Source organism: Diabrotica undecimpunctata, chromosome 6 (genome assembly GCF_040954645.1).
Source record: "Diabrotica undecimpunctata isolate CICGRU chromosome 6, icDiaUnde3, whole genome shotgun sequence".
NCBI lineage: Eukaryota > Metazoa > Arthropoda > Insecta > Coleoptera > Chrysomelidae > Diabrotica > Diabrotica undecimpunctata.
The window spans coordinates 10,508,233-10,534,889 of record NC_092808.1 but is presented as its reverse complement, the minus strand read 5'-3'; the positions used below and the strand labels follow the sequence as shown (position 1 = coordinate 10,534,889).

The 26,657-nt window shown below is 32.7% G+C and overlaps 1 protein-coding gene across 2 annotated transcripts in view; it reads left to right on the top strand.

The window, feature by feature from the left end:
- Window positions 1-26,657, top strand: part of Ih (hyperpolarization activated cyclic nucleotide gated potassium channel Ih) — a 482,830-nt gene that overhangs the window by 399,520 nt on the left and 56,653 nt on the right. For both annotated transcript variants that reach the window (XM_072534207.1, XM_072534206.1), the window contains exons 7-8: window positions 239-457; window positions 25,915-26,179. In XM_072534207.1, coding sequence (XP_072390308.1) covers window positions 239-457; window positions 25,915-26,179 — 484 coding nt within the window. The remainder of the gene's footprint in view (window positions 1-238; window positions 458-25,914; window positions 26,180-26,657) is intronic.

Here is a 26,657-nt window from a genome sequence, read left to right as displayed (position 1 = left end):
ACATTAAGATTATTTTTTGATATTTTAAATATATACGAGGGGATTTCAATATATTTCAATATATATTTCAATATATATTTCAAAGAATTTGCAAATGCTACACTGGTTTTACACGTTTTTGTCAAAATGTTGCTGGATATTGGTTATTTATTATAATTTTGAATGTATTCACAATATTTAAGTTTATATAGAGCAGCAGTAACGGCTTTTACTAAAAAATTTCTGTTTAATTTTATAGGAAGTGTCCTGGTTAGAGCAATACTCCTGGGCCCTATTCAAAGCAATGTCCCACATGCTTTGCATCGGTTACGGTAGGTTTCCGCCCCAATCGCTCACCGACATGTGGCTAACGATGCTCTCTATGATCTCCGGAGCGACGTGTTACGCACTATTTTTAGGCCACGCCACCAACTTGATCCAGAGCTTGGACTCGTCGAGGAGACAATACAGAGAAAAGGTAACAGAGGGCTCTAAAATGGCTGCGGTTTCCTGTTTTGGTCAAACGTCAATTTTAAAACCTAAAAATATGTTTATGGTTATGAAACAGCTAATAGCATGAGATTTTGAAAATGGAGTTATTTCATTAATCAAAGAATGAAATTTTGGTTTGTTTTAATGGAGTGGGGGACTTTGATTTATTGTCTCGGACCGATTGGTTTTTGCTAGGTTTGGAAAAGTTTTGCAATGTACTGATATAATTTATGACATATTTTTATATAAAAAAAAAATAAAGTATATTGCAATTAAACGAAGTTTTACTGCAAAAAGTACGATATTATTTTATCAAAAAGTGAATAAATCTTAGTATGATTCAATTACTAACCGAAATGTATACTCAACTAGCTTTGACTGCAAAACTTAATTTAGTCAATAACAATATAGCTTACCTGATAATAGAGTCTCATTTTTTTATTTATTTTTGGAACTCCAGTAAATAGATATACAATACATTTTTATGCATTATTTAAGCAAAGAATATTACAGTACTTTTATTTACCAAATAATTCTTTTTTGTATTATCTTTTAACAGTTATATTTATCAAAAATTAAATATTTAGAAAATAATTTTAAGAAGAAATAAAGTACGTTATTCATTTTAAAATAAACATTGTTATTTATTAAAAAAAATTAATTAACTCCTTTCTACTACCTTACTTAATAATACAATTTTCATTTAAAAATCCTTATACATAAATGAAGCTACTAAATATACGGGTAAAAACCCTTTAAATATGGTTAAATTATTACAGGATGTTTAAATTTTAAACGGAATTTACTTCATGGCAATGTAAGACTCTCAAACTGGAGTTGCTGGCCTTGAGACGAAGTTTCTATGAGGACTTGTAGGGGAAATGTGCCTATGATGGACCCCTTAAGAAAAAAGCTCCATAATAATTTTAATTATTTACTTAGCAGGCTTTAAATATGAACACAAAACGTCTTGTTATTTATATATGCAAATGTTTCAAATTTTGATAAAAATTAAGATGACAAAAGGTATTCATAGTTTACTAAAATCCTGTTAAGGGTCCATCATGGGCATATATGCGCTCATGATGGACCCTTTGATACGCCCATGATGGACCCGTTGCATTTTGTATAAAATAAGTAAATACCAAATTATTTTATTAAACCAAAAGATATTCTAAACGATAAATAATATTACAAATAGGAATTTTTAAGAAAAAAGTTACATGCACAATTCACACACAAATTGTTTACGTCCAGGATTTACATATGCACATTTATTGTGACACCAATTCTAACACACTTGACAACGAATCCATTTTTCTTTGGATCGTGAATGCGAAAATGGTTCGTTACAGTAAATGCAAGCTTCATCGTCCAAGTCGACTTCTTCAAAAGAAGATTCACAATCGTCTTCAGAACTGTTTGTAGTTGAAACACGAACTTGCCTTTTCACTTTTCTTGCGTCTTGTTTTCTTTTTTTGCTTCTTTTTCTGTAATTTTTTGTTTTGTATCATCAATTGATTTTGATCAGTTGAATTTAAATATCCTGTTTTACCCCGTTTTCTACCCCTTTTCTTAGAGTTACTTCAGATACTACAGCTAACGGAAGAGGACAAATATCTTCGACCGAGATGTTTAGGACTGACGATGATGTTGATTTCTGATCAGTGATTTTTGATAAACCTTCAATCGAAGAAACATTTTGGTTCCGATGTTCCTGTAGTGAGTTCTCGTCAGAACATCCTGGTAGTGGGTTTTGTTCATAATTTTCTCTATCTGTTGTTATAGACGGCAAAAATTGCCAATCCTCGAAGACATCTGGATTGAACGGTTCTATTCCTGTCTTTTTAAAGGCATTAATTACATTTAAAATTGTATCTGTATCTATATATCTATATCCGTTACCAGTAAAATATTACTTACCAAAAAATTTTATTAGATCAGCAACGCCAAATTTTAATTTTATTTCACAAATTTACTGTTATAACCGCCACGGGTCTGAAACTTTGCAAATACTAAACTACAAACTTCGTGCGCAAGCGGCAACCGGCGATGTGCATGTTACCGCGCCCTATTTGAAATTACAGCAGGGGGTCCATCATAGGTAGGGGTCCAACATAGGCACACTTTCCCTAGGTAGCAACTAAGTTGCTACCTGCTTTGTTTTGTTTGTTCTTTTATATTTAGCGTAAATCTAGCGTTTTTCTGCAAACCCTCTTTAAAATATCAGCTACTTTATTCATTAAAAGCTGTAATTCTTGAGTAGTTTCGGCAAAAATGACGGTGTTATCGACATATCTTGTTGGCGAACAAGTAAACAACTTGTTTTAATTTAATAGTATTCCTGCTTCCGTATATTCTAGCGCTTCTTAAAAAATTATCTCTAAGTAGGTAGGTACAAGTTGAATATGAGAGTCTTTCACTTCCTCTGTTTTTTCGTTGTTGACTTTAACAGTACATGATTGATTTCAGGACTTGATCTTGGTCTTTCTCTTCTCTTTCTTCCTTCTGGAATTCCATTCTATCATTGCATATGGCACTGCTTCATCTCCTGCTCGCCAAATTTAACCTAACCATCTAAATCAGCATTGCTTTATTTTAGTTACGATGTCTTCTTTAAATTCTTCCTTAATCTCTATATTCTATATTCTATATTCATTTTGATATGTTTTGATTGGCCCCAGTATAGTGCTCATAATCTTTCTCTCCGCTATTCTTAAGTTTTCTTCATCTTTTTTGACCATCGTCATTGTTTCTCCTGCATATAATAATATTGGCCTAATTATGGTGTTATAAATGTTCATCTTAGTTTTCTTAGTCAGTGTTTTGCTTTTAAATGATAATTTGTTTGCAAAATAAGCTTTATTCGCTGCTAATATTTTTTTTTTATTTCGGACTTTTTTTCTCCGGTTTTGCTTATTGTAACTCTTAATTATTAGTCCCCTTACCTCTCCTTTCTCTTTTATATCTTCTATCATTTCTTTCATTAGTTTCTTGTTCTTTGCAGTATTAGCAATATCGTCTGCATATGCGATTATTTGACCACCTCTTGTTTTTAGATTTTCTTTATTTATATTTCGTAGTACATATTCTAAGGCTAGATTAAATAGCGTTGTATCTCCTTGTTTTATCCCTTTATTTATACTGAAATTATCTGTCTCTACTCTTTGTGTCTATTTGCTAATTTTTGTAGTTCTCGTTGTCATTTCTATTAATTTTTTAAGTTTATGTGGAATTTTTAATTTTTTATTGTAGATCTTCCTTTTGTGAATCCACATTGGTTTATCCCACTGTCTTCTTTGTGACCTTTTTGATAACCTCCTTTTTCCTTCTTTGATAATCAATTAAACCTTTTTCATGTTAATTTAATTTCTTCGATATGTACAATTATTTCTCCTTAGTAATTTATTAGTTCTTCTATTAATTTATTGTTGAATTTTCCTGTTATTTTTTCGATTTCCGTGTTGTGTTTGTGATATTTCGATGTCTCTGATTATTCTCCTAATTTGGCCATTTATGGGTCTATAACTGTATATATCATTATGTATTTTGCTCTTTCATCTTTCTTTGATTAATTACAGGATCTCAGATTAGGTCGAGACTTCATCATTATCATAGTCATTAACATATTGGCAGATGTGTTGTAGTTCATCATTGAGCTTCAGCAGCTCGAATTATCTGTGTAATAATATTTCTCCATCGGTCGCGATCATCTGTTACACCTTCTGCCTCAGTATACTGTTTATTAAGAAGCTTTTTCGTAATGTCTGCCCATCGCTGTGGAGATCTGCCGCTTTGGCGTTGACTCTGAAGCCTTTCTTGGACCACCAACCGCTCCATTTAGTGATCAATCAGGAAAATGCTTAATACTTCTTCTTCTTTGAGTACCGTGCCCAAGTTCTAGGCGTGGATAGCTTACATGACGATTTGCCGATATCGTTCTCGATCTTGCGCGGCATTTATTAATTCATCTGCTGATACGCCGCTCCATTGACGAAGGTTTTTTCCTACCAATTCCTCTTTTTCCGTCGATCTTTCCGTTGAGTATCAACTGCATTATCCTGTATCTGCTTCCTCTCATTATATGATCAAGATATTTGAGTTTTCTCTTTTTTATCTTCACCTTGACCTACTCTGTTCAAGACTTCTCTGTTTGAAATGTGTTAAACCCCTTATATTCTGAACATTCTACGATATAACCATATTTTGAAGGCTTCTAATTTGTTCATCATGCTTAATAACGTTCATGCTTAATACAGTACGTTGTAATATGACAGTGCTTGTATGCATTAAGTATATGGGTTTAATTTGGGACAAAAAAATTGATTATATCTTCTACGAGTGACTTTGGGACTGAATAAAGACCACTGAACTCTTCAATTTAAAAAATGTTTGGCTTTAAAATAAACTGGAACAAAACATACCAAAAGACCTCTATGATAAAAGAAGAAAAAAAGCACTTTTATCTACAAATTTAAGGAAAAAAGTTCAAATTCTTTTCCAACTCTAAAAAGTACCTATTGTTATACTTTATTGTTTAAACAGGTTTAAATATGAACTAAAATTAATGAACAACTTATATATACATCGGTTTAGAACGTCTTTCGACGTTGTCCGATACCTAAACACCATCTCTTCCTATCTTCGCAGTCGTTTGTTGTTAAATTTCTTTTGCTCATGGACTTGTTTACGCCGTGTTGCCATTCTAATCTGAGTCTTCCTCTTTTCCGTCGACCTATCGGTTGCCATTCTATTACTTTTTTGGGGAGTCTTGATGCTGGCATCCGTTGAACATGCCCATACCACCTTAATTGTTTCTTCTCTATATCTTGAGTTATTAATGAACAACTTACCTGATGAAAATTATACAAATAGTTCCATATACACGGTTCTTTAACATTTATGCCACTAACCGATAAAGCAGTAAACGTTTTGAAGAAAAAAGGAATTAGTTCTGCTCAAAAAGCCAACAATTTTTTAGTATACTTACACAAAAATAATAAATATGGTGAACCTAGAAGCCAAAGTTTAAGAGTACATATTTATTATCACTTTTAATAAATGTCAAAAAGTATACATAGGTCAAACAGACATATGTTTTTTAAAAATTGATGGCTGAACATAAGTTAGTTTCGTTAACGGAAAAAAATCAATGAATTGCACAAATACTAATTATTTGCCTACATAATTTAATCATAATTTCTTAATCTTACATAAATTAATACATTGGAGTTACTGTAAATTTTAAGAATTAAATGATTTTATAATGCTGACTTGATTTTTAACTCAAAAAATTATTGGAAGGTCTGCATTTCTCGTTCGAACATATATTTTTATTAAGTCAAAATCCCTATTAAAATACAGATATTAGCGAATAAAACTTTATCTTAAAATTACTTAGTCTTGTGAGAAAGATAATGTTTTAGCGAAATATGTCAATTTGAGTAATACATTATATGAAAACTAAAACCAGTGGTTTTATTCTATAATATATTGCTGGTATGCTTTTATTTCTAATGTATTACTAGTAAAACAAACAATTTTGTAAATAATGCATCGTATGAAATTAACCAATTTGTAGACCTTTAAATTAATTTAAATATCGAATATATTAACCTTATTTATTATTTAATATTAACCAATGTGTAGCTAGATTTTGTAATAACAATATTCCTCTCTGCTTTATCCTACTTAAGGATCTTAGATTATTTAACAGTTTTTCTTAAGTAGCTAAGCAAATAATAGAAAAAACAAAGTAAATATTACCGGGAGCTTACTGGCTGTTCTTACATAACCTTATCAGATGCCCGATAAGGTTATTTAATTGCTAAAATAAGAATTTACATTTGCTATACATAACAAACACAACACAAAACAACACAACATTCATAGCACATTAGAAACTTTTGACTTATATCATCTACTTCGTCTCCTTAAAAAAAATTTTTATATATCGATGTGTGCAAAAATTTACATTTAAAAGTATTTTCACCACAAAGAATTTTTTCGCCTAATTGACCGAATAGTATGCTTACCACTCACCACATCTCTTTTAACTGTAATTTCTCTGTTTAGCGGTTAAGTAACCTTATCAGGGACCTGAAGATGAGCAGAAAAATTACCAAAATTACTATTAAACTGATTTTTAATTCATTTCTTCCTTTGCTATCAACAAATTTCTTATTGTGTACACATTATGTTGTGTTTTTCGATATATTCATTCTTAGAAATATAGCTACGGTTACTTTTTTATTTTTATTAGTGCGCATCGCTTGCAGAGCTACTTTAGAAGGCCATTAGTGGTCAAGCGTTCAAAATCTAGCTACACAAATGAGTAAATAATATCAGTACTTGCAAAACGCTACATGATGCATGTTGATCTCTATTTCTAACTAACTCTTTTATGCATTCTTCCCTTTCTGATGTACACTGTAGTATATCAATCAATATAATTAACAAACATAGTTATAAATACACACAACAAAATTTATATGTAATTCTGACATTTTTTATAATTCATAAAAGCGAATATATAGAGTATAATAAAAAATATATTAAATGCGAATGATCTATAAATTTAGTTGTGTATCTTCAGTATAGAGCTGTATTTATTACATGCATTTATTTTCTATTTAAATAAACTTTTGATTTTTAATAAAAAATATTTAATTATATTTTATGCCATGAGGTTTTTTGTAATTTTATACATTTATTCTTAAATCTGTTTTTAGTAAAAAATATATTAATTGTACCGCATTTTCTAATGTCTGAAAGCATAGTAAGTATTTACATAATATTATGTAATATATAATTCATGTATTCATATAACTTTCATTAAAAATTATCTCCTACTTTTCTCTATGTTCTTGACAAATATCAGTTACCTATAGTAACTGCTATAGTATTTTTCTAATAAAAATGCTTGCACGTCATTCAAGATTTACGACGTCAGAACCCCACAGCGTTGCCAAAACATCAGAATAGTTAGTAAGTGATGAATTTTTAAAATGGGAACTATTTGTCAAACTATTATATTAACAGCAAATACACTTAGTTTTAAGACTACCGCAACACACTAAAATATATTAGAAAACATTTTAATACAAAATTTAGGGCTTTAATAGTAAAAACGTCCCGTGATTATTTCTTGTTCAAAATAATCTATCTTATATGAAAGCTTATCAGCTTTCTACAGACTATTTATTTGTTTTGGTATAGCACAATCACAATACACAACAATAATTAATTTTTAAAGCTAATAATCTAAATTTAATATGTATTTACAAATACAATTTTTTTAATATAAACTATATTATGATCAGATTGTGCAAGAAATCAAAACATAAACAAAATTCTTACTCTAAAAAAGCGGCAACACTTTATACACTTTTGCCACACGCTGAACTGTCAATAAAATTTGAAGTATTCCTGTATCAGTTGCATACAATTGTCTAATCTATTTAATTAAAATTATTATTTTGTGGAATATTAGACTTAAAAACTTATTTCATAAAATTTATATTATTAATAATAACAAATGTTTTTGAGTAGTTAATCAATATAATTCTAAAATTTTCAATATAATGATGATTTTATTTTTCTGATTATTACACCATGTTGATGCCTATGAAAGATCGAGCAGTTCCGTATGGGTTTCGTATTATTAGCTGTGTTAGGAAAATTTGAACTCTAAGGTTGACGTTCTGGAAATTTTAAATATAAGTGACGTCACTTTATATAAATTGTGACGTGCAAGCATTTTTATATGAAAAATGCTATATATACAAACTCTTCTAGATATGAAAGATCTCTGCGAATATTGTAATTGATCCACTCTGCACAGTTAGGTTGATAGAAGACAAGACCAAAAGATAAGCGATAACTTCTGCACTGAAACTGCAGAGTGGTCCCCGAATCTTCTGATCATTTTCGATTGCTTGAACACTCTCTTAGCACTCTCCAGTCATTGTCGAACACTTCTTGGACTCCTTGTAGGCCTTAAGTTCAATGGAGGACACTCTCCGCTCTCATCGTCAGAAATCTAGATGGCATGGTGACCAAGGTGATCCAGAAGCCCGCTTGACTTACTACTATGATTCTAATGATTTTACAAATAAATTCTAAAACTTCAGTAAATCTGGAGATGGTAGCTGTATTTTCCGATCTACCTCACATAATGATATTAGTGTACGCTGCTGAAGTGCTTCTTATTCGGAAAATCATTCATTGCTCATTGATTAATGATCAATGAGCAATGTTATTGTCAAACCCATACGAATAATACGAGGCAACTTAAAGTGACTCATCTTGATATAGCTAGAGAACCAATAGTTTGTATATAATAGACCTGTAGGTCTTAAAGGTTTATAATTTGGCTGGAGATTTTCTTAAATTTTATTTTTTTTATCGTTGTCACCTTCTGCCAAAGATTCTGCGTAGTATTTTAATTACCCATATTTCAATATTCTTTTTTGAATCTCTGTACAGTGTCCACAGTTTGTATTCGTAAAACTTAACCGGTTTCATAACAATTCTGCAGAGTCTCTATTTGATTTTCCTTGAGACAACTTTGAATTTTGATATTTTGCCTAGTATTCCTGCAATTCTGCTTAGGATGTTAACTTTGCCCAGGATTTTTCTCGAGTCGTCATTTCTATTATTGATATTCGTCCCTAGATAAGTGAAATTTTCTCTGCACTTAAAATCATATAGTTTTCAACAATAGGAATCCTAAGATTTCCTACTTGGTGAAACTGAATTCAAATATTTACCACTGTGCTTTCTAAATCTTGCAAAGTAGACAGATTGATGAATTAGTCGGCAAGGGAATCTAAATGTGCAATCCATATGCCGTTCATCATGGACAAAATTCGTAGTGAATTCAGTTTCTGGTACTCCAAACAGAGTAAAGAACTAAAACATAATGACGGTATTAGATTTTTATTTCGATGCACGGCAACGGCAAGCCGCTTATACGTATTTCAACCTCTTTAGGTCTCATCAGAACCACATGTTGTTGCTCTGAATCGTAACAAAATTTATCCCGTCGTAGGACAATAAAGGATAGATTTTGTTTTGATTTAGAGCAACAGCATATGTCGTTCTGATGAGACCTAAAGAGGTTGAAATACGTATAAGCGGCTTGCGGTTGCCATGCATCGAAATAAAAATCTAATATCGTCATTATTATGTCATATAGTTTTCTATTTAAAAAATTACCTATTAAATATTTATCGATACATTCTTGACCGATTCCCAAAACTATATATTTGGTTTTTGTTTCATTCATTTTCAGATGAAGTCGCTTTCTCTACTCTTCTGGTTATTTTCTTTAGCGTTTTTTTGTTCATCTTATTAGCAGAATCTTGTTAGAGATTTGTCGTTCGCCTTTTCTGTGCTGTCTAAAGTATTATCCCTTTTATATTCATCTTTAACGTTAGGATCATGAAATAGCCTCCAATCTTTATACAGCGTCGCTTTCCATGCATGGCCACAATGTCTGCAGATCTTTTGGGCTTCTGCCAATTTACCACAACTAATTTCTATTAAAAATTCTTTTTGTCAAGTGTTTTTTATCTTTAGCATCTAATTGATATAATGATCTCTTCTGATGATTAGGCGCATCTGAATTCATCTGTATTACTATTTGTCGTGAACTTCTAAAATCTACGATATCAGCATTTTAAAACTGATGTAGAGTCTCATCCAACTGTGCTATCAGAAAAGTGCAATGCTTCATAGTCTCGATCAGCAGCATTACTTACCAACCAATGGATTATTAGTTAGTTTTCCCTGATCAGACCGTTTTTTTTTAAATAAATTTAAGAAACAAAACTTCTGTGATTGGTCAAAATATTGGATTATTTCGTTATTATCTTTCATTAATTTTTGGGTCAGTAATCTATCCTGGTAAAGGATAAAAAGCAATCTCCATGTATTCCGTTCTTTCTCTAACCTTATTTTTTCGTCCAACTGTAAAACAGCTACTTGATTGTTGAGGTAAGTATTTCAAAAAATTTGGTAAAAGACTATCAATTGCAGTTTTTCAAGGTGCTGTACTAGCTTGAAGAATATTACCGATTACAGTTTAATCAGATTGCAGTATCCTAGAGACCGCACTATCGCTAGAATCCAAACTGAATAGGATCAAGTACCTAGTAGGACTTTGGCTTCACCTTGTCGTATTTGATAGACTTATTTTGAATTATTTTTATGGGTTTTGAGGTTTTAAATTTTGACTTGGCTTTCACCAGACAAGGTTTGCTGCTGACATTATTTCCTCCGTAGCTTCTTACGTTTTTCAGGCTTGTATGTGCTTTCTCTCTAGTAATACATAATGTATTTGGATTTTTAAACAAATCACATAAACTCACAGCGTTAGCAAAAGATTCGCAGCAATTTTCAGAAAATATCTGATTTAATACTGCAAATTTTCTATTTTTACTACGGCTTTACGAAAATCTTATGGCATATTTATGTACATTAAAAAAATACCTTTGAACTGCATGAGTTTGAGTATACTAATCTACATAACATAAACAGCACAAAAACAATATCTTCAGCACGTTTGATTATAGCACGAATTTCTGCAGTCATTTGACATTAAAACATATCTCATGGGGTTTTATACTAACAATTAACAATTTTATTGGTTTGGAAATAATAAACATTATTCAATAATACACATGTGCATATCATTAACGAATTAACAAATATACTACATGTTTCTTTGTATTTTATATTTTACAATCTCTAAAATATAAATATATTTTTTAGAATTTTAGAACATAGTGAAGGTAAATACATAAACAAAAATCTGCTATTCCCATCTTATTATAGAAAGAACTAATTTAAAATACATGAAAACTGGTCGATGTAATACTTTCTTCGTAACATTTTTATCTTTCTATAAACGCATCTCCTCCGAGGAGATTGGCTGTCGTCACGATATTCTTATAATATTTACAATATATTTATAATTTACTAGATTTATATTGAGTGTTTTTTTTTATTTTCTTTATATATTCTAGTGTTCTAAGCGTACACGTTCTTCCAGTAGGGATCTGTAGAGTGAGTATCTGATCCGCACACAAGATAAAAACTGTATATACATAGCAATTTGAATACCGTTATTCAAACGGATTTAATAGACCAGGAGCTTGAAAAATTGCATAAAGTTTCACAAGACATACAAGAAATATTCTCCAAACCACCAAAAATTAAGAAAAAATCGTAGATAACAAATGAGATTCTAGATATGATGGAAAAGAGGCAAAAGGTCAAAGATCTGTACAAGACATTATACAACAAAATAGAAAAAGAAATCAAAAAAGCAACCAGAATGGCTAAGGATACACACCTGGGAGAACAATGTGCGGAAATACAGCTATTACAACAGAAACACGATTCATTCAATATGCACAAAAAAGTTAAAGAAGCTGCAGGCTTATAGAAGCCTAGAAGAGGTGGATGTTTGGTAGATAACCAAGGTAATCCGCTACTAAGTGTGGAAGAGATACTAGAAACTTGGAAGAAATATGTGGAAATAACAAATTAGTTATATTAAATACACAATTTAATATAACTAATTTCTAGAAATTTGTTTGTTCAAGTTAGAACAAAAAACAATTAGTTTTTTAATTAACTAGATAAAGTGGTTTTTGTGATATGGTCCGCTCTTTAAAAAAAAAAGGAAATGAACAATAGTTGTGTTTTTTAATCTGCAATTGGCATTTGATCGTCGGATCTCTCATACATTGTGAATAGCTGTGTGCTGTGTTAATCTTTTATTCTCTCATTACGCCCAGAGTGAAAAGACGAGGAAATTTTCAACATCTTAGCGACTTAGTAAGCGGGAATAGTGAGAGCCATGGGGTACACACAGATATTATTATGGTGGTGGTTTGTTATCGGATATATAATCAAGAAGACCGTATACAAGCAGCCCGTATAGAGGCTTAAGACTTGTCAGAAGAACAGCCACCTTAGGCTTTTGTCTCTGGGGGAATGCGTCACTTCTACAAGGTCCATTAGAATGGTTTGGAGAGCATATAAGGCCTATTACCATTAAAAAGTTTTGGATATACTTGATACCTTTTAAGTTTTTTACCTCTCACTTCTAGGCACCGAAGTGATTCGCAGAGAACGGCTGAATTTCGTTGAGCCTAATGGAATACCATTGTCTATAGTGATGAATCTAGATTCTGTTTTGTCATTTATTATGGCTGTGCAAGGGACGCGGAAAAGATAGTAATCTTTAATTTTCTTTAGAAATGCATGTGCAAGACACTGTTATGTTATAGGGTCTATTATTTATGGAATCACGTCACCTTTGTTGTTTATCAGAAGTAACATGACCGAAGTGCTTCACATCCAGGAGGTGGTTAACCAACATGTACTGCCTAATATACGAAAGCCGCCAACCCACTTTTCCATCAAGATAATGCGCCACTACATACAGCCAAGATTACGTTGGCTTATTTTAAATCAAGTCCATTTGTTGCCTTGGTGCCTTAGATCTTCTCCTTTCATCCATTGAACACTTCAAGAGCATTATGAGAAGATTACTTCCTTTAACTCATCCTCACACACTCTAGCAACCTTTCAGCATGAGATACAAGTAGTCTGGAATGAGATACCTCAAGAGGAAATCGACCTAAGGATCCCATAGCAAATAAGGAATAGGAAACAGTCTTTAAAAGTCATATCTTTGAATGTCTTAACAACTTCAAATACCTTGACTTGCTGGTGACTACTACCAACAAAACAAGCAAAGAAATTAAAAGACGAATAAACCATACAAATAAGGACTCCAAAAGCAATTCCATTCAAGAATTATCCAAAGAAGAACTAAAATTATTATATGTTCAACACTACTGAGGTCAGTCCTCATATATGGAGCAAAAAAAATGAACCCTAACGCAGAAGCATGAAAGACTTTTGGATACATTCGAGCCTAAATACTCCACAAAATATTTGGAGCTATAAACGATCAAGGACAGTGACACAAAGTCGATATTAAAAATCGGAAGATAACTATAGGTCGCTATAAAAATAACCGAATGACGACGAATCTTAGAGCAAGCCAGGATTTACATATGACTGTCGATCCAAAGATAACGATGATGATGCTGATGATTTGTTGCCTTGGTTTCTTATATTTTCCCCTTTCATGAATCGAACAAGTCAAGGGCATTATGACAAGGTTACTCTCTTTACCACATCCTCTAGCAGCATTTCGGTATGAGATACAAGTAGCCTGAGGTAAGATACCTCAAGAGGAAATCGACCTAATCTCAAGACATTATTAAATTTTGACATTTTTTCTGACGTGTTAAAAAAATTTGTGGAATAAATTGAGTATAACTGATTTTTTGCTATGTCATTTATTATTATATAAGATGAACAACAAAGATTCAGAAGTGGAAGATCTTGTAACCATGCGATAAGTGTAATGAGGCAAACAGTTGAGAAATCTATACAATACAACAATTTAGCCTACATATGCTTCGTCGATTTAAAAGGGACATTCAACAGAGTGCGACTATCAGACGCTACACATCTAGTATGTAATAAACAAGTACCATTGGCTCTCATAAAACTGGTAAAAAATATATACATAAGAAACTAAACTGAAGTAGAGATTCAGACAGAAACGAGAGCAACTACCAAAATAACAACTGGAATTAGACAGGAAGACTAATGCATACTATATTATTCAATATTATATTAGATATATGCAGAGGAAGAACAAATAACGCTAGAACCGGAAACACCAGAAATTACCACAAATAAAGAACTTAATATAAATGTACAGGAAGTTCGGAAAATACTTGAAAAGCTGAAGAACAGAAAACCAGCAGGTAAAGACGGGATACCAAACGAGTTACTGAAATATTGTAGAGCAGCAATGACAAAACAATTAACAAAATTAATTAATAAAATTATAAAACACAATAAAATACCGGAAGAATGGGGAACGAGCGAACTAATTCTACTATTCAAAAAAGGAGATAAAAAACAGCCAGAAAACTACAGAGGTATAAACTGGTTAAATACTACGCTAAAACTTACAACTAAAATTTTACAAGTGCTAATAAATCGGAGGATAGGTCTAGCAGACGAACAACAGGGTTTTCGTAGTGGAAGATCGTGTTCAGATGCAATATTCGTTATAAAGAAAATTACTAAAAAATCACTAGAGTATAATATACCAGCATTTCTGTGTTTGATTGACCTAAAGATAGCGTTTGACAGAGTAAGACAAAGATGTAATCCATCTTCTGTATAATAGAGAAGTTCCCCTAAAAATTATAAAAATTATCGATAACATCAACCAAAACAACAAAATTTAAGTCAGAATAGATGGACAATTACATAACCTATAGAAATAGGCAGCGGAATAAGACAAGGGGATTCATTGTGCCCCATGCTCCTCAATATGATCATGAATGAAATCATTAAAACCGTTAACAAAAGAAGAGGATACAGAATGGAAAACAAAGAAATCAAAATACTCTGTTACGCAGACGACGCAATATTGATAGCCCAAGATGAAGATAGTCTGCAAAGACTGGTTCACAGATTTAACATAAGAGCAAAAGAATTTAATATGACAATATCATCTCAGAAAACTAAAACAATAATAATCAGCAAAGAACCAACTAGATGTAAAATAGAAATTGATGGAATTAGTATTGAACAAGTAATGGAAATAAAATACATTGGAATTACACTGTCTAGCTATGGAGACCTGGACAAAGAAGTGGGAGATCAAGTACAAAAAGAAAATAGACTATCAGGGTGGCTTAATAACACTATATGGCTAAACAGACACATTGACACAGAGATGAAGTGAAGAATTTATAAAGCCAGTGTAAGACCAATAATGACATACGCCTCAGAAACAAGAACTGACACAGCCACAACGCAAAGGCTACTGGAAACGGCAGAGATGAGAGTACTGAGAATAATTACAGGAAATACGCTGAGAGATCGAAAGAGAAGTGAAGACATTAGAAGAAAATGTAACGTACAGTGCATAAATGAATGGACACAAAATAAAAAAAAAGAATGGAATAACCACATAAGCAGAATGGAGGAGACCCGTGTCGTTAAAATAGCAAGAGATAAGCCACCAATCGGCAGAAAAAGTATCAGACGACCGCGCAAAAGATGGAGTGACAACCTTCCATAGAGGTATTAATCCACCAATAAACAAGCAGAATTGCTTATATTATAAAGAGGAAGAAGGAGAATATTAGATGAGGTGATAAAACAAGCGGGCTGGGCGGCTGGCTTCTCCTTCGCTTCACTGCGAGAGATGTCAGTTTAATCCCCAGCTCGGTGTACAGAAAACAAAAAAGCTAACGCAGCAGTTTAAAATTCTAAATGAATCTGCGGCTTAGTCTAGAATATGCTGGTATCTGATCGGCCTATGGTGGAGCAGTACGGTAAGAGATAAGGGCTTGCGGCTCGGTGATACTCCTCCATAGATCCCTACCGGAAGGGCGTGGGCCGCCTAAATACCGGGTATATATATATATATATATATATATATATATATATATATATATATATATATATATATATATATATATATATATAAAACAAGTAAAAATAAAAAGAGGATAATATATTTTGCCAATATATTTATAATCCCTCAACTCTTAGATCATCTTTTCATTTATGTATAGTTGATCTCTTTTTTTTTTTTTGTAAATATTACCAAAACTACGACTAGATTTCGTCAGAAAAGTAGCAATCAAATTATTGAAATAGATCTTAGTATTCGTATATATAATAGCGCCTGTACATAAAAATGGTGATATATTTTTTAAAACTCAGTATTATGCAGATTTTTGTTGGTGTATGTGTTTTTATTAATGGAAAATATTAAACTTTCATTTTCTGGTTACTAATGGTGGCTGGATTCATCAAAATCAAACTGTAAATATTAAAAGCAAAGCAGTCGAAATATTTTCTATTAATAACGAATTTTTATAAAATATTTTTGATTTGAATTATTAAAGAAAATCGGTTTTGCAGAAAACCAATATACACGGTGATTAATTTTTATGACAAAGTCCATTATATTTGTTATTATAGGGCATTCAACAAAAGTAATTTACACAAATGAGAGGTAGCTCTAAGCTTTCCATTCAAAAATTACTTTGAAGTATACAGGGTGTTCCATAACACGGTACCGCATCAAAGATATGTTTTATTTTAAATTTAAAATTCGCTCTACTTTCTTGTTACAAAAATAAAAAATTATTTTATGTTATACGGGGTATGTAAAATGTTATAACGGCATCTCAATTAAAATCATAAAAAGTTCAACGCCGTGTATATTTGAAAAGTGTATTCGATTTACCCTTACTTACCCTGTATTAGATTTAAAGAGTATTAGCAAAACTAATCATTTTTATGAATTTGACATTTATATATTATGGCTACAACAAGCCTTTGCTTTTTTATTCCTTTTCAATTATACAGGGCATTGAATTCCTTAAAATTTTCATTGAAGTTTAGTTATAACTTTTTAAATAGTCTGTATAACATAAAATAACTTAAGGATGTAAAGCGGATTTAAAATTTAATATAAAATACAGGAATATTGAATTAATAAAACATATATTTAAGGCAGTGCAGTGTTATGGAAGACACTGTATATCTATAACTAATTTTAAATATGAAGCTAACAACTTTTTTGTATTTTTGTAAATAACTTTTATTGGTATCCCCTATAATAACAGTTATACCAGACTTTGTCACAAAAGTTGATCACTCTGTATACATATATTTAAAAAATAATGACATTTCCCTGTATCTCACTTTTATAAGAAACTCCATTAAAAATTCACTTTATTCTTTATAGAATATAGTCTCCAAAAGTAATTATTCAGCTACATAAATCTGAATATCTCACTTAGTTTGTGCTTCGCTAATATTATCTCGAGTCCCAAATAGAAATGAAGACAATAAAGTCACAAACAAATAAACTTAGACGCTTTAAATGATACTAATAAAGAGATATATTGAATATTGCATTAATGGCTATGATTCAGTCGACTAAAATCGTAAACCCAACGTATATAGAGTGACAATTTGAAAATGTTCCAGAGTTATCTTCGTTGCTATTAATTTTATCAAAAGAGAAAAGACAAGAGCAAAGAGAAAAGGAAAGAGAAAAAAGCAAAAAATAGAGGAATACATTTGGCATTTGTGGACCTGAGAAAGGCGTATGAATCTGTACCAAGGTCAGAACTATGGGAGGCAATGTAGAAATTAGAAATACAGACGGAACTCATAGAAGCTACAAAAGCTCTGTATAAAGAAAATAAACAGAGAGACTTAAAAATAAAGGAGACTTCACTACAACAAAGGAGCTCCTGCAGGGTTGTTCCACATCTCCAACCCTATTCAAAATATACTCAGAGAAAGCCTTGACTACATCCAAAAGAAAATGCGAAGACATGGGAGTACCGGTACGAAACGAATACTTATATACGTTAAGCTTTGCAGACGATCAAGTAGTGATTGCACAAGACCAAGACGACCTCAGTTACATAATGAAGAAACTACAAGAAGAATATACCAAGGCTGGACCAGATATTAACCTTGCGAAAACAGAGTACCTATCTACAAGTGAAGAAGGCATAGAAGATCTACAGATTGACGATAACATAACAATCAAAGGAAAGGGTAAATTCAAATACTTGAGGTTTATAATCACGAAAAAGGCAACAATAGAGGAAGAAATTTAGCAAAGATTAGAACAAACAAGAACAGCAATCCGACAACTTAACTCAGTATGGTGGGATACACACCTAAATATGAAGACAAAAACACAGATTTATAAAACATTAGTGCGAAGTATTATGGCATATGGGGCTGAAAATCCCGAAGATCCTGGAGAAACGAAGTAGAAGACGACATGAATAAGAGAGGCCTAAACGATGAACAATCAGACAGCAGAGAGAGATGGAAACGGTTGAGCGAGGGAAGGCAGTGAATACTGTAGAATCCCTGAATATATATATATATATATATATATATATATATATATATATATATATATATATATATATATATTATATATATATATAGAGAGAGAGAGAGAGAGAGAGAGAGAGAGAGAGAGAAGACAAGACAAGGTTCAAGCTCCTAGCAAGGTAAATGTTATCTTTATAACTTTAAACATTAAGTGGAATCAAGTAGCACATTATATATAGCCCGATATAGCCATTATATCGGGAATATAACAAGAGTGCATATGTATGCTTCATAGACTTTAGGAAGGCCTTTGACCGAGTGCAGCATATGAAGTTAATAGATGAATTAAAAAACATCAATTTAGACAAAAAAGACATTGAGTTTATTAAGGCTGGTATATATAGGTATATACTGGAACCAGAAAGCAGTAGTAAAGGTGAACGATATAGAAACAAATAATATACCGATTGCGAGAGGGGTTAGGCAAGGATGCGTCTTGTTTCCGACGCTTTTCAACGTGTACTCACAGGTCATATTCAGAAAAGCCTTATGGGAAAGAAAAGAGGGAATAAGAATTGGTGGAGAAATCATAAACACCATGAGATTTGCAGATGACACGGTAATTATGGCTGAGAGTATAGAAGAACTACAAACATTACTAGATGCAATAAATAGTGAATGCATTCAAATGGGACTTGACATCAACACAGATAAGACCAAATTTATGATAGTATCAAGGAGTCCAATAAATAATGAACATCTAACTCTTGGTGGACAGCAAATAGAGAGAGTGACAAAATATAAATATCTGGGAGCTTACATCAACACAGAATTAGATCCAGACCATGAGATCCGGGTACGAATAGAAATGGCAAGGGCAGCGTTCTTAAAATTTAAACAATTGTTCTGTGACAAAAATCTGAATACTGCGCTGAGACTGAGGTTTGTTGAATGTTACGTCTGGTCGCAACTATTGTACGGGGTAGAAACATGGACACTAAAAGCGCAAATAGTTAAAAAGATTGAAGCCTTTGAACTTTGGATATACCGGAGAATGTTGAGAATTCCATGGACTGCCAGGGTCACCAATGAGGAAGTGCTGAGAAGGATGGGTCGAGACAAAAAATTGTTGAGAACGATAAAAGTACGCAAGACTATATACCTTGGACACATACTAAGAAATAATAAATATAGTCTTCTGCAGGTCATCATGCAGGGTAGAGTCGATGGCAAAAAGGGAATAGGTAGAAAGAGGAAGTCATGGCTGCGAAATATTCGAGACTGGACAAACATGACTGTAGACGAATTATTCCACGTTGCAAAAGACAGAGAAGCTTTTAAAAATGTGGTCGCCAACCTCCGTTAATGGGGACGGCATGGGAAGAAGAAGAAGTAGCACATTACTTTAAGCGACGTTTAAGTTTCTCTCCGTAGTTAACTTGTTCAATTTGAGTTTCTAACACTACATGTACTAGAAGATTATTATTCCATCATTAAACAAATATTTGGAAGAAAATTGGGGATCGACTTCAGCAGACATTATGACTCTCAACTGTATATTATCACAATCATAGTCATAGTGCTATTTAACTTTATTTATTGCTGCTTTATTTATTGGAATGAAATTTATTAATTTTTATTACCTTTTTTGGAGTCTTTCATGGCATTTATATGTGTCTGCTAGTATTCGTATGAAGCTGGTGGGTTTTGCAACAAATATTCACAGAACCTTAATTTCAGCTTTCTTATTTGGTACTTGCCAGTTACATCAGAAACAACCAGGCAGAGATAAGAATCATGGCAGGTTACGAAGTGGTCAGGCAATTTAATTACTTGGGCTCCGTTATTACTAATAGTGGAGGAGGCGAAGACGAGATCCGTCGACGCATCACACCAGATCAGTAACAGCCAAACTCACAAGAATTTAGAAGAACACTGACATCACAAAAAATCATAAAATTACGCCTTGTTCGAGCATTGATATTTCCTATTGCCACCTATTAAACAATAAAAAAAGCCGATTTACAGCGTATAATGACATTTGAAATATGGGTCTACCGTAGAATGTTGCGCATACCATGGGTCGCCCATCGCACAAATAACTCAATTCTAGCAAAACTTAACAAAAAAACTAGACTCACCACAACTTTCAATCAAAATATACTGAGATATTTTGGACATATAACTAGAAGAAGAGTTGGCATGGAGCGAATGATAGTTGAAGGTAACGTAGCTGATAAAAGATCCAGAGCAAGATCTTCAGTACGATAGTCGGACCAAATAAAGGAGATGACTGGTTACTCATTCTCCAAACCAAATCAACACTCACCGGAGAGAGATAATTGGATAGAAATAGTCAAACCAAACAAATTACATGACGCCACTACATCCTTACGAATGAGAAAAGACTGAGGAGGAGGACTTGCCAGTTACTTCTTCTTTAATTCAATACCGTAACCGTCTCGGGAGGCTTTTGTTATCAAATTAATAACGTACCAATTACTTTTTTATCACGATTTGGATACCTTTTATTTAAAAGAAATATCATTGTTCGTACACACTTTCCAACCTCTCAATCAGCATCATCGTTGTCTTTATTATTATTATTCATCATGAGTTTTACGGCTTTATTATAAATTAATTCTTTGTAGTTCAATTAAGATATTACAAATTTGAAATATAAATAGCTTCCGCAAGTATATGTAGGTAATCGTTTTCTGCAAAACAGATTATATATTTAAACTAGCTTTTCTCCTCTTTATCGACATAAAAAAAACACGCAAATCTCACACATTCCACACCACCGACTACATTTCTGAACTGCTTTTTACATGCTCGGTACATGAGGATTCATAGAAATTTCTTTTCTGTTTCAAGTTATGTAACCAAATGTAATCTAATAGTATAAAGGTAATTTTGCCGAAAGGATCAGTGAAATAAGGTAAAAAAAAGTACCTTGTTGGGGACTTTGACCCGGACAGGTATCTGGTACCGGGTACCATAAGCAAGAGGGGAGGGGCAAACGGATTTTATCCAAAGAATTATAGAGCAGTGAAAAACATTTCCAACATTGCAAAACTTGACTGTAAAAATATTGCAATTTTTTTCTTTTAAGCAATTTGAACAAGCACATGGAAAAATTATTTTTTTATAATCGAAGAGCTGGCATTTTTTCACAAATTAAAAAAAAAGTGGTCCTTCGATAATTAGAGACGAAGTTAGTCCTTTGAAAATTCACAGCAGGTTTGTTTATAACATCTATCAAATATGCAGTGCTAGTCAAAAGTCCGTTCCCTCCTCGTATCTTTTGAACGATTGTTGTTATAATAGTGAAATTCGGAGGAAGGTAATAAACAGACGTAGGCTTTTCAACTAGTTATAACAGGTGACGTAATAGTGACAGATAACGTTACAGCGCCACTGTGACAAATAATTTTAAATGGGACCTTATCGCAAGTGATACCTCGTTTGTTAGGTATTGAAAATACCTATTCAGTCATAATAATTTTGTTTAAGTTTAAGCTCATTTTGATGAATAAATTAAATAGATACTAATATTGTAGCTTCTCATTTAATAATAATATATCTAACAAATAGTTCTTATAGTAAGTGTTCAAAATGTGCTTCATCTTCTTCCTGGCAGTAATGCATCCTATTTCTAAACTCTTGCCGTACTCGTTCAAATGTGTCGGGGAAAATTGCCCTACATTCTTCAACAATTCATTATTTTAAAATGTCCATATTGTCGGGTGCTGTAGTGTAAACTTAAGATTTCAAGTATCCCCACCGAAAAAATCTAATGGTGTGAGTCCGGTGACCAAGCTGGCCTTTCTATCGTACCTCGTCGTCCAATCCATTTACCACGATATTCCCCGTCTAGGTAATGTCTTACTGCACCATATTGGTGTGCAGGAGCACCATCTTGTTGAAACGTTATTTCCAAGGTGCCGAATTTATCTGGATTATCCTCCAGAATATCAAGTATTAATGGTTCAATTGCATTTTGTAACATCATCAGATACACTTCACCGGTTAAGTTGGTATTGAGAAAAACAGACACAACTATGTGGTTTCCCAAAATACCTAAATAAAATGTGTTTCACGAAAGACGTGAGGATTTGTGTCACTCTAATACCTCACATTGTATGTGCTTAAATTTCCATTGAGAGAAAAAGTACTTTCGTCACTAAAATAAATTGTTTTTATGTAATCGGGATGTTGGTTAATTTTATTGGACATATTTTCACAGAATTCTAGTCTTCGGTCGGGGTCATTATCTAAAAGTTGGTGCACAATTTTTAATTTGTATGGATGAAATTTGATATTCTTGATATTCTCATCGATCTTCTGATGGCATCCATTTCCGTGGCTTCGACCTTTTTCTTATATTTTTCGGTTATTTTCCATGTCTCAGCTCCCAAAAGTAGGCTAGTTTTAACCATTGTCTCATAGATGTTCCATTTTCTTTTCTTTGATATTTCTTTACTCCATAGAATTCCGTTCAAACATGCTATAGCTCTTCGTGCTTGTACAATTCGATGTTCTATTTCTCGTTCGTCTTTTCCACTACGGTCGAAGATGACGCCCAGGTATTTATATTCGTTGCATGGATTTATTTTTTGATTGTCATCGATATCGAGTTGTTCTGCTTCAGCTCCAATTGAGAGGTATTTTGTCTTTTCTAAATTGATATTTTATCCCCATTTCTGGTATTCTTCAATTAGTTTTCTAAGCATGTATTCCATGTCATCTTTGTCATTTGAGATCACCACCTGATCATCTGCAAACTGTAAAGTATATATGTAATCCTGATCGTTCAATTGTATACCCATTCCTTTGACTTTCCTTTTCCATTGTTTCAGAGCTGCAGAGATATAAATCTTAAATAGAGTCGGAGAGATACAACATCCTTGTCTGAGACCCTTAGTAACTGCAAATTTTTGGGAGTTTGAACCATAATATAGATCTTTGAGAGCACTAACCAATGTTTGATGTATGTTTGATGTGCCCAGGACTTCCCATAGTTTATTTAGCGGGACTGTTTCATATGCCTTCTCAAGATCTACAAAAGTCATATGTAACTCTCTATTTGTCACAATTTTCTTTTCTATAATTTGTTTAAGACAGAAGATGTTATCTGAACATGAACGACCTGCTCTAAATCCTCCTTGTTCTTCGTCTTCAGACGATTGATAATCTTCCTCTATCAGGTTCCGTAGTATTCGACCGTATAGTCGACTCATTGAACTTGTGACCGATATCCCTCTATAGTTTTTACAATTTCTCCTGTCACCTTTTTTATATATTGGGGTCATATATGCTGTTTTCCATTCATCTGGTGTTGGATGTTCATTAATATATTCGTTAAATATCACCGTGATCATTCTGTGTAATTTCTCTGAGCCATTCTTTATTAATTCCGTAGTTACTCCCTCTGGTCCGTAGTCACTCTGTCGGCTCTTGATATTCTCCCTTGAGAATATCAAGAGCTGACAGAATACGGAATGAAGTGGTAAAACAACAAATGGGTATAGAGGGCACTATAGTTGAGGATATTGAGAGAAAACAGCTTATATGGTATGGGCATGTGAGCCGAATGGGGGACGAAAGATTGCCTAAAAAAACGATGATGTGGCAACCCCCAGAGAAGAGGAAACGAGGAAGACCACCACAGAGCTGGAACCTGGGAGTTAGGAAAGCGATTAGCGCTCGAAATCTGGACGAAGACCTAACTCAAGACAGAATACAGTGGCATTTGGGAGTCGGACAACGTCGTAAGACGTTATAAAAAACCGAATATATATATATATATATATATATATATATATATATATATATATATATATATATATATATATATATATATATAAATGAAATTTGTTTTCAGCCAACACTCGGTGTACTGTCTTTTGACTGATTCCATAGATAGATGCAACTTGGTCTGTAGAAGAAATAGGGTTTACTACCATTTCTGAAATTATGTCAATATTTTTGTCATCAGTAATTGTTGCTCGACCAGATTATTTGACATCTTGAACACTACCTGTTTGTTTAAACTTCCGAAGAAGCTTCCTCAAATAAGCTCTCGATATAGGGCAATCGGAGTACCTCTCATTAAAAAGGTGTTCCGCTGCATGGAAATTATTTCCACATTCACCAATTATTAACACAACTGCTACTTTGTCGGCTACAGTACGTACTGTTCTGCTTTTGTAAAAATTTAAACGTCTCGTTAAATAATAATTAAACTAAATATTAACTAAGAACAACCAACTAAAAACAACTTGACTAAACTTGAATTGAATAAACTAAGCAGAAACAGAAACTAAACTGTTTTTTTCTACATATTTGCTTTTACAAACTAAAAACAACTAGCGAATTGACAAATGTCAACTTTTTTGACATATAACCAAAGGCGAACGTTAGAATTTTTATTAATTAAATGCCAAACTAGAATTTTAATATTTATTTAATTTATTCGTCAAAATCATCTTAAATCCAATCAAAATAAGTATGATTGAATAGGTATATTACAATAATTGTAGTTTCGCATTTAATTAGTAAATATACTAACGTTCGCCTCTGGTTAATTGTAAAAGAAGTTAACGTTGACGTAAAAACAATTAGAGAATTGAAAAACGTCAACTTTTTGACAAGTAACCAAAGGCGGAGGTTTTAATATTTATTAATTAAATGCGAAACTACAATTTTAGTATTTATTTAATTTATTAATCAAAATGAGCTTAAACTCAAATAAAATTAGTATGGTTGAACAGGTATTTTCAATATCTTTCAAACGAGGTATCACTTGAAGGTCCTATTTAAAATTAACTGTCACAGTGGCGCTGTAACGTCATCTGTCACTATTACGTCACTTGTTATGACTAGTTAAGAAGCGTACGTCTGTTTATTACCTTCCTCCAAATTTCACTATTATAAGTATAACTTCAAACGACATTTGACTATTATATAATTCAAAATGTGAAGCTCCAATTCGCTCAGCTTGGAGTAGTGGACAGAAAAACTCGTGCTATAAACTACAGCTCCTTCTTTTTGACGAATTTTAACGTTTCTTTTTTTAATTTGTAGCTATATGTATGTAATTAATTTGTGCGGATCATATATTTTGGGTACATAATAACAGAAAACAATTTCTAGAGTCTTATAATTTAGCCAAACTTTTAAATCTAATAACTAGCATCAATTTTCTACAATTTAGATTTCTGATAGACTGGAAGTAACTTCCTAAATATATAGAACATTTTCAAGTTAATTGGTTTAAACTGTTTGCTATACCATGTACTTTGAGCGTGTACTATCTACCTTTCCTTTCTTCCCCAGTCCATTACTGTAATTATCCGATAAAAAACAAAAATAATAGTTAAAAACTGCAGCCCGAGCCTGACTAAAACTCAAATCGCACTTTTCCCTTACTGCACCGATCAGGTAAAGCAAGTTGAGGAGTACATGGCGTACCGAAAGCTGCCGAGGGAGATGCGCCAGCGCATCACCGAGTACTTCGAGCACCGCTACCAGGGCAAGTTCTTCGACGAAGAGTGCATCCTGGGAGAGCTGTCGGAGAAGCTCCGAGAGGACGTCATCAACTACAATTGCAGATCTCTGGTGGCCTCTGTACCTTTCTTCGCGAACGCCGACTCGAATTTTGTATCCGATGTTGTTACTAAGTTGAAATATGAAGTCTTCCAACCTGGTAAGTTGATGTTTAAGATTATTTTTATCTTGTAATTCATTAGTTTCGACAGTTAATATTATATTATACAATATAACAATATTATTACAAATTTACGAAAACGATCATCATTCTTCACTATATAACTCTTCATTGGTCTTGTGCTATTATACACTTCAAGTCAAGATGGCGTCAGATATTGAAGTCGCAGTTTTAACAGCGGAACTAAAGCTAAAAAAGCAGAAATGAAGTTACCACTGTCAGATTTTAATTATCAGTTATCAGAGTACGTCTAAGTAAGTTCACACGATACAGAATCATTCAGAATAAAACAAATCGCCAAAAAACTTATAACCAGACAGCGCACATACAGTGTGTTCATAAAGTGTGGAAACGGTCTATTATCTCATGACTTAATTATTTTCAGAGTTAAAGCTCTGACAGTTCGATTTGTTTTTTTGTTTTTTAACCTTTTTGGAAAAAAAATAACTTTTACCCT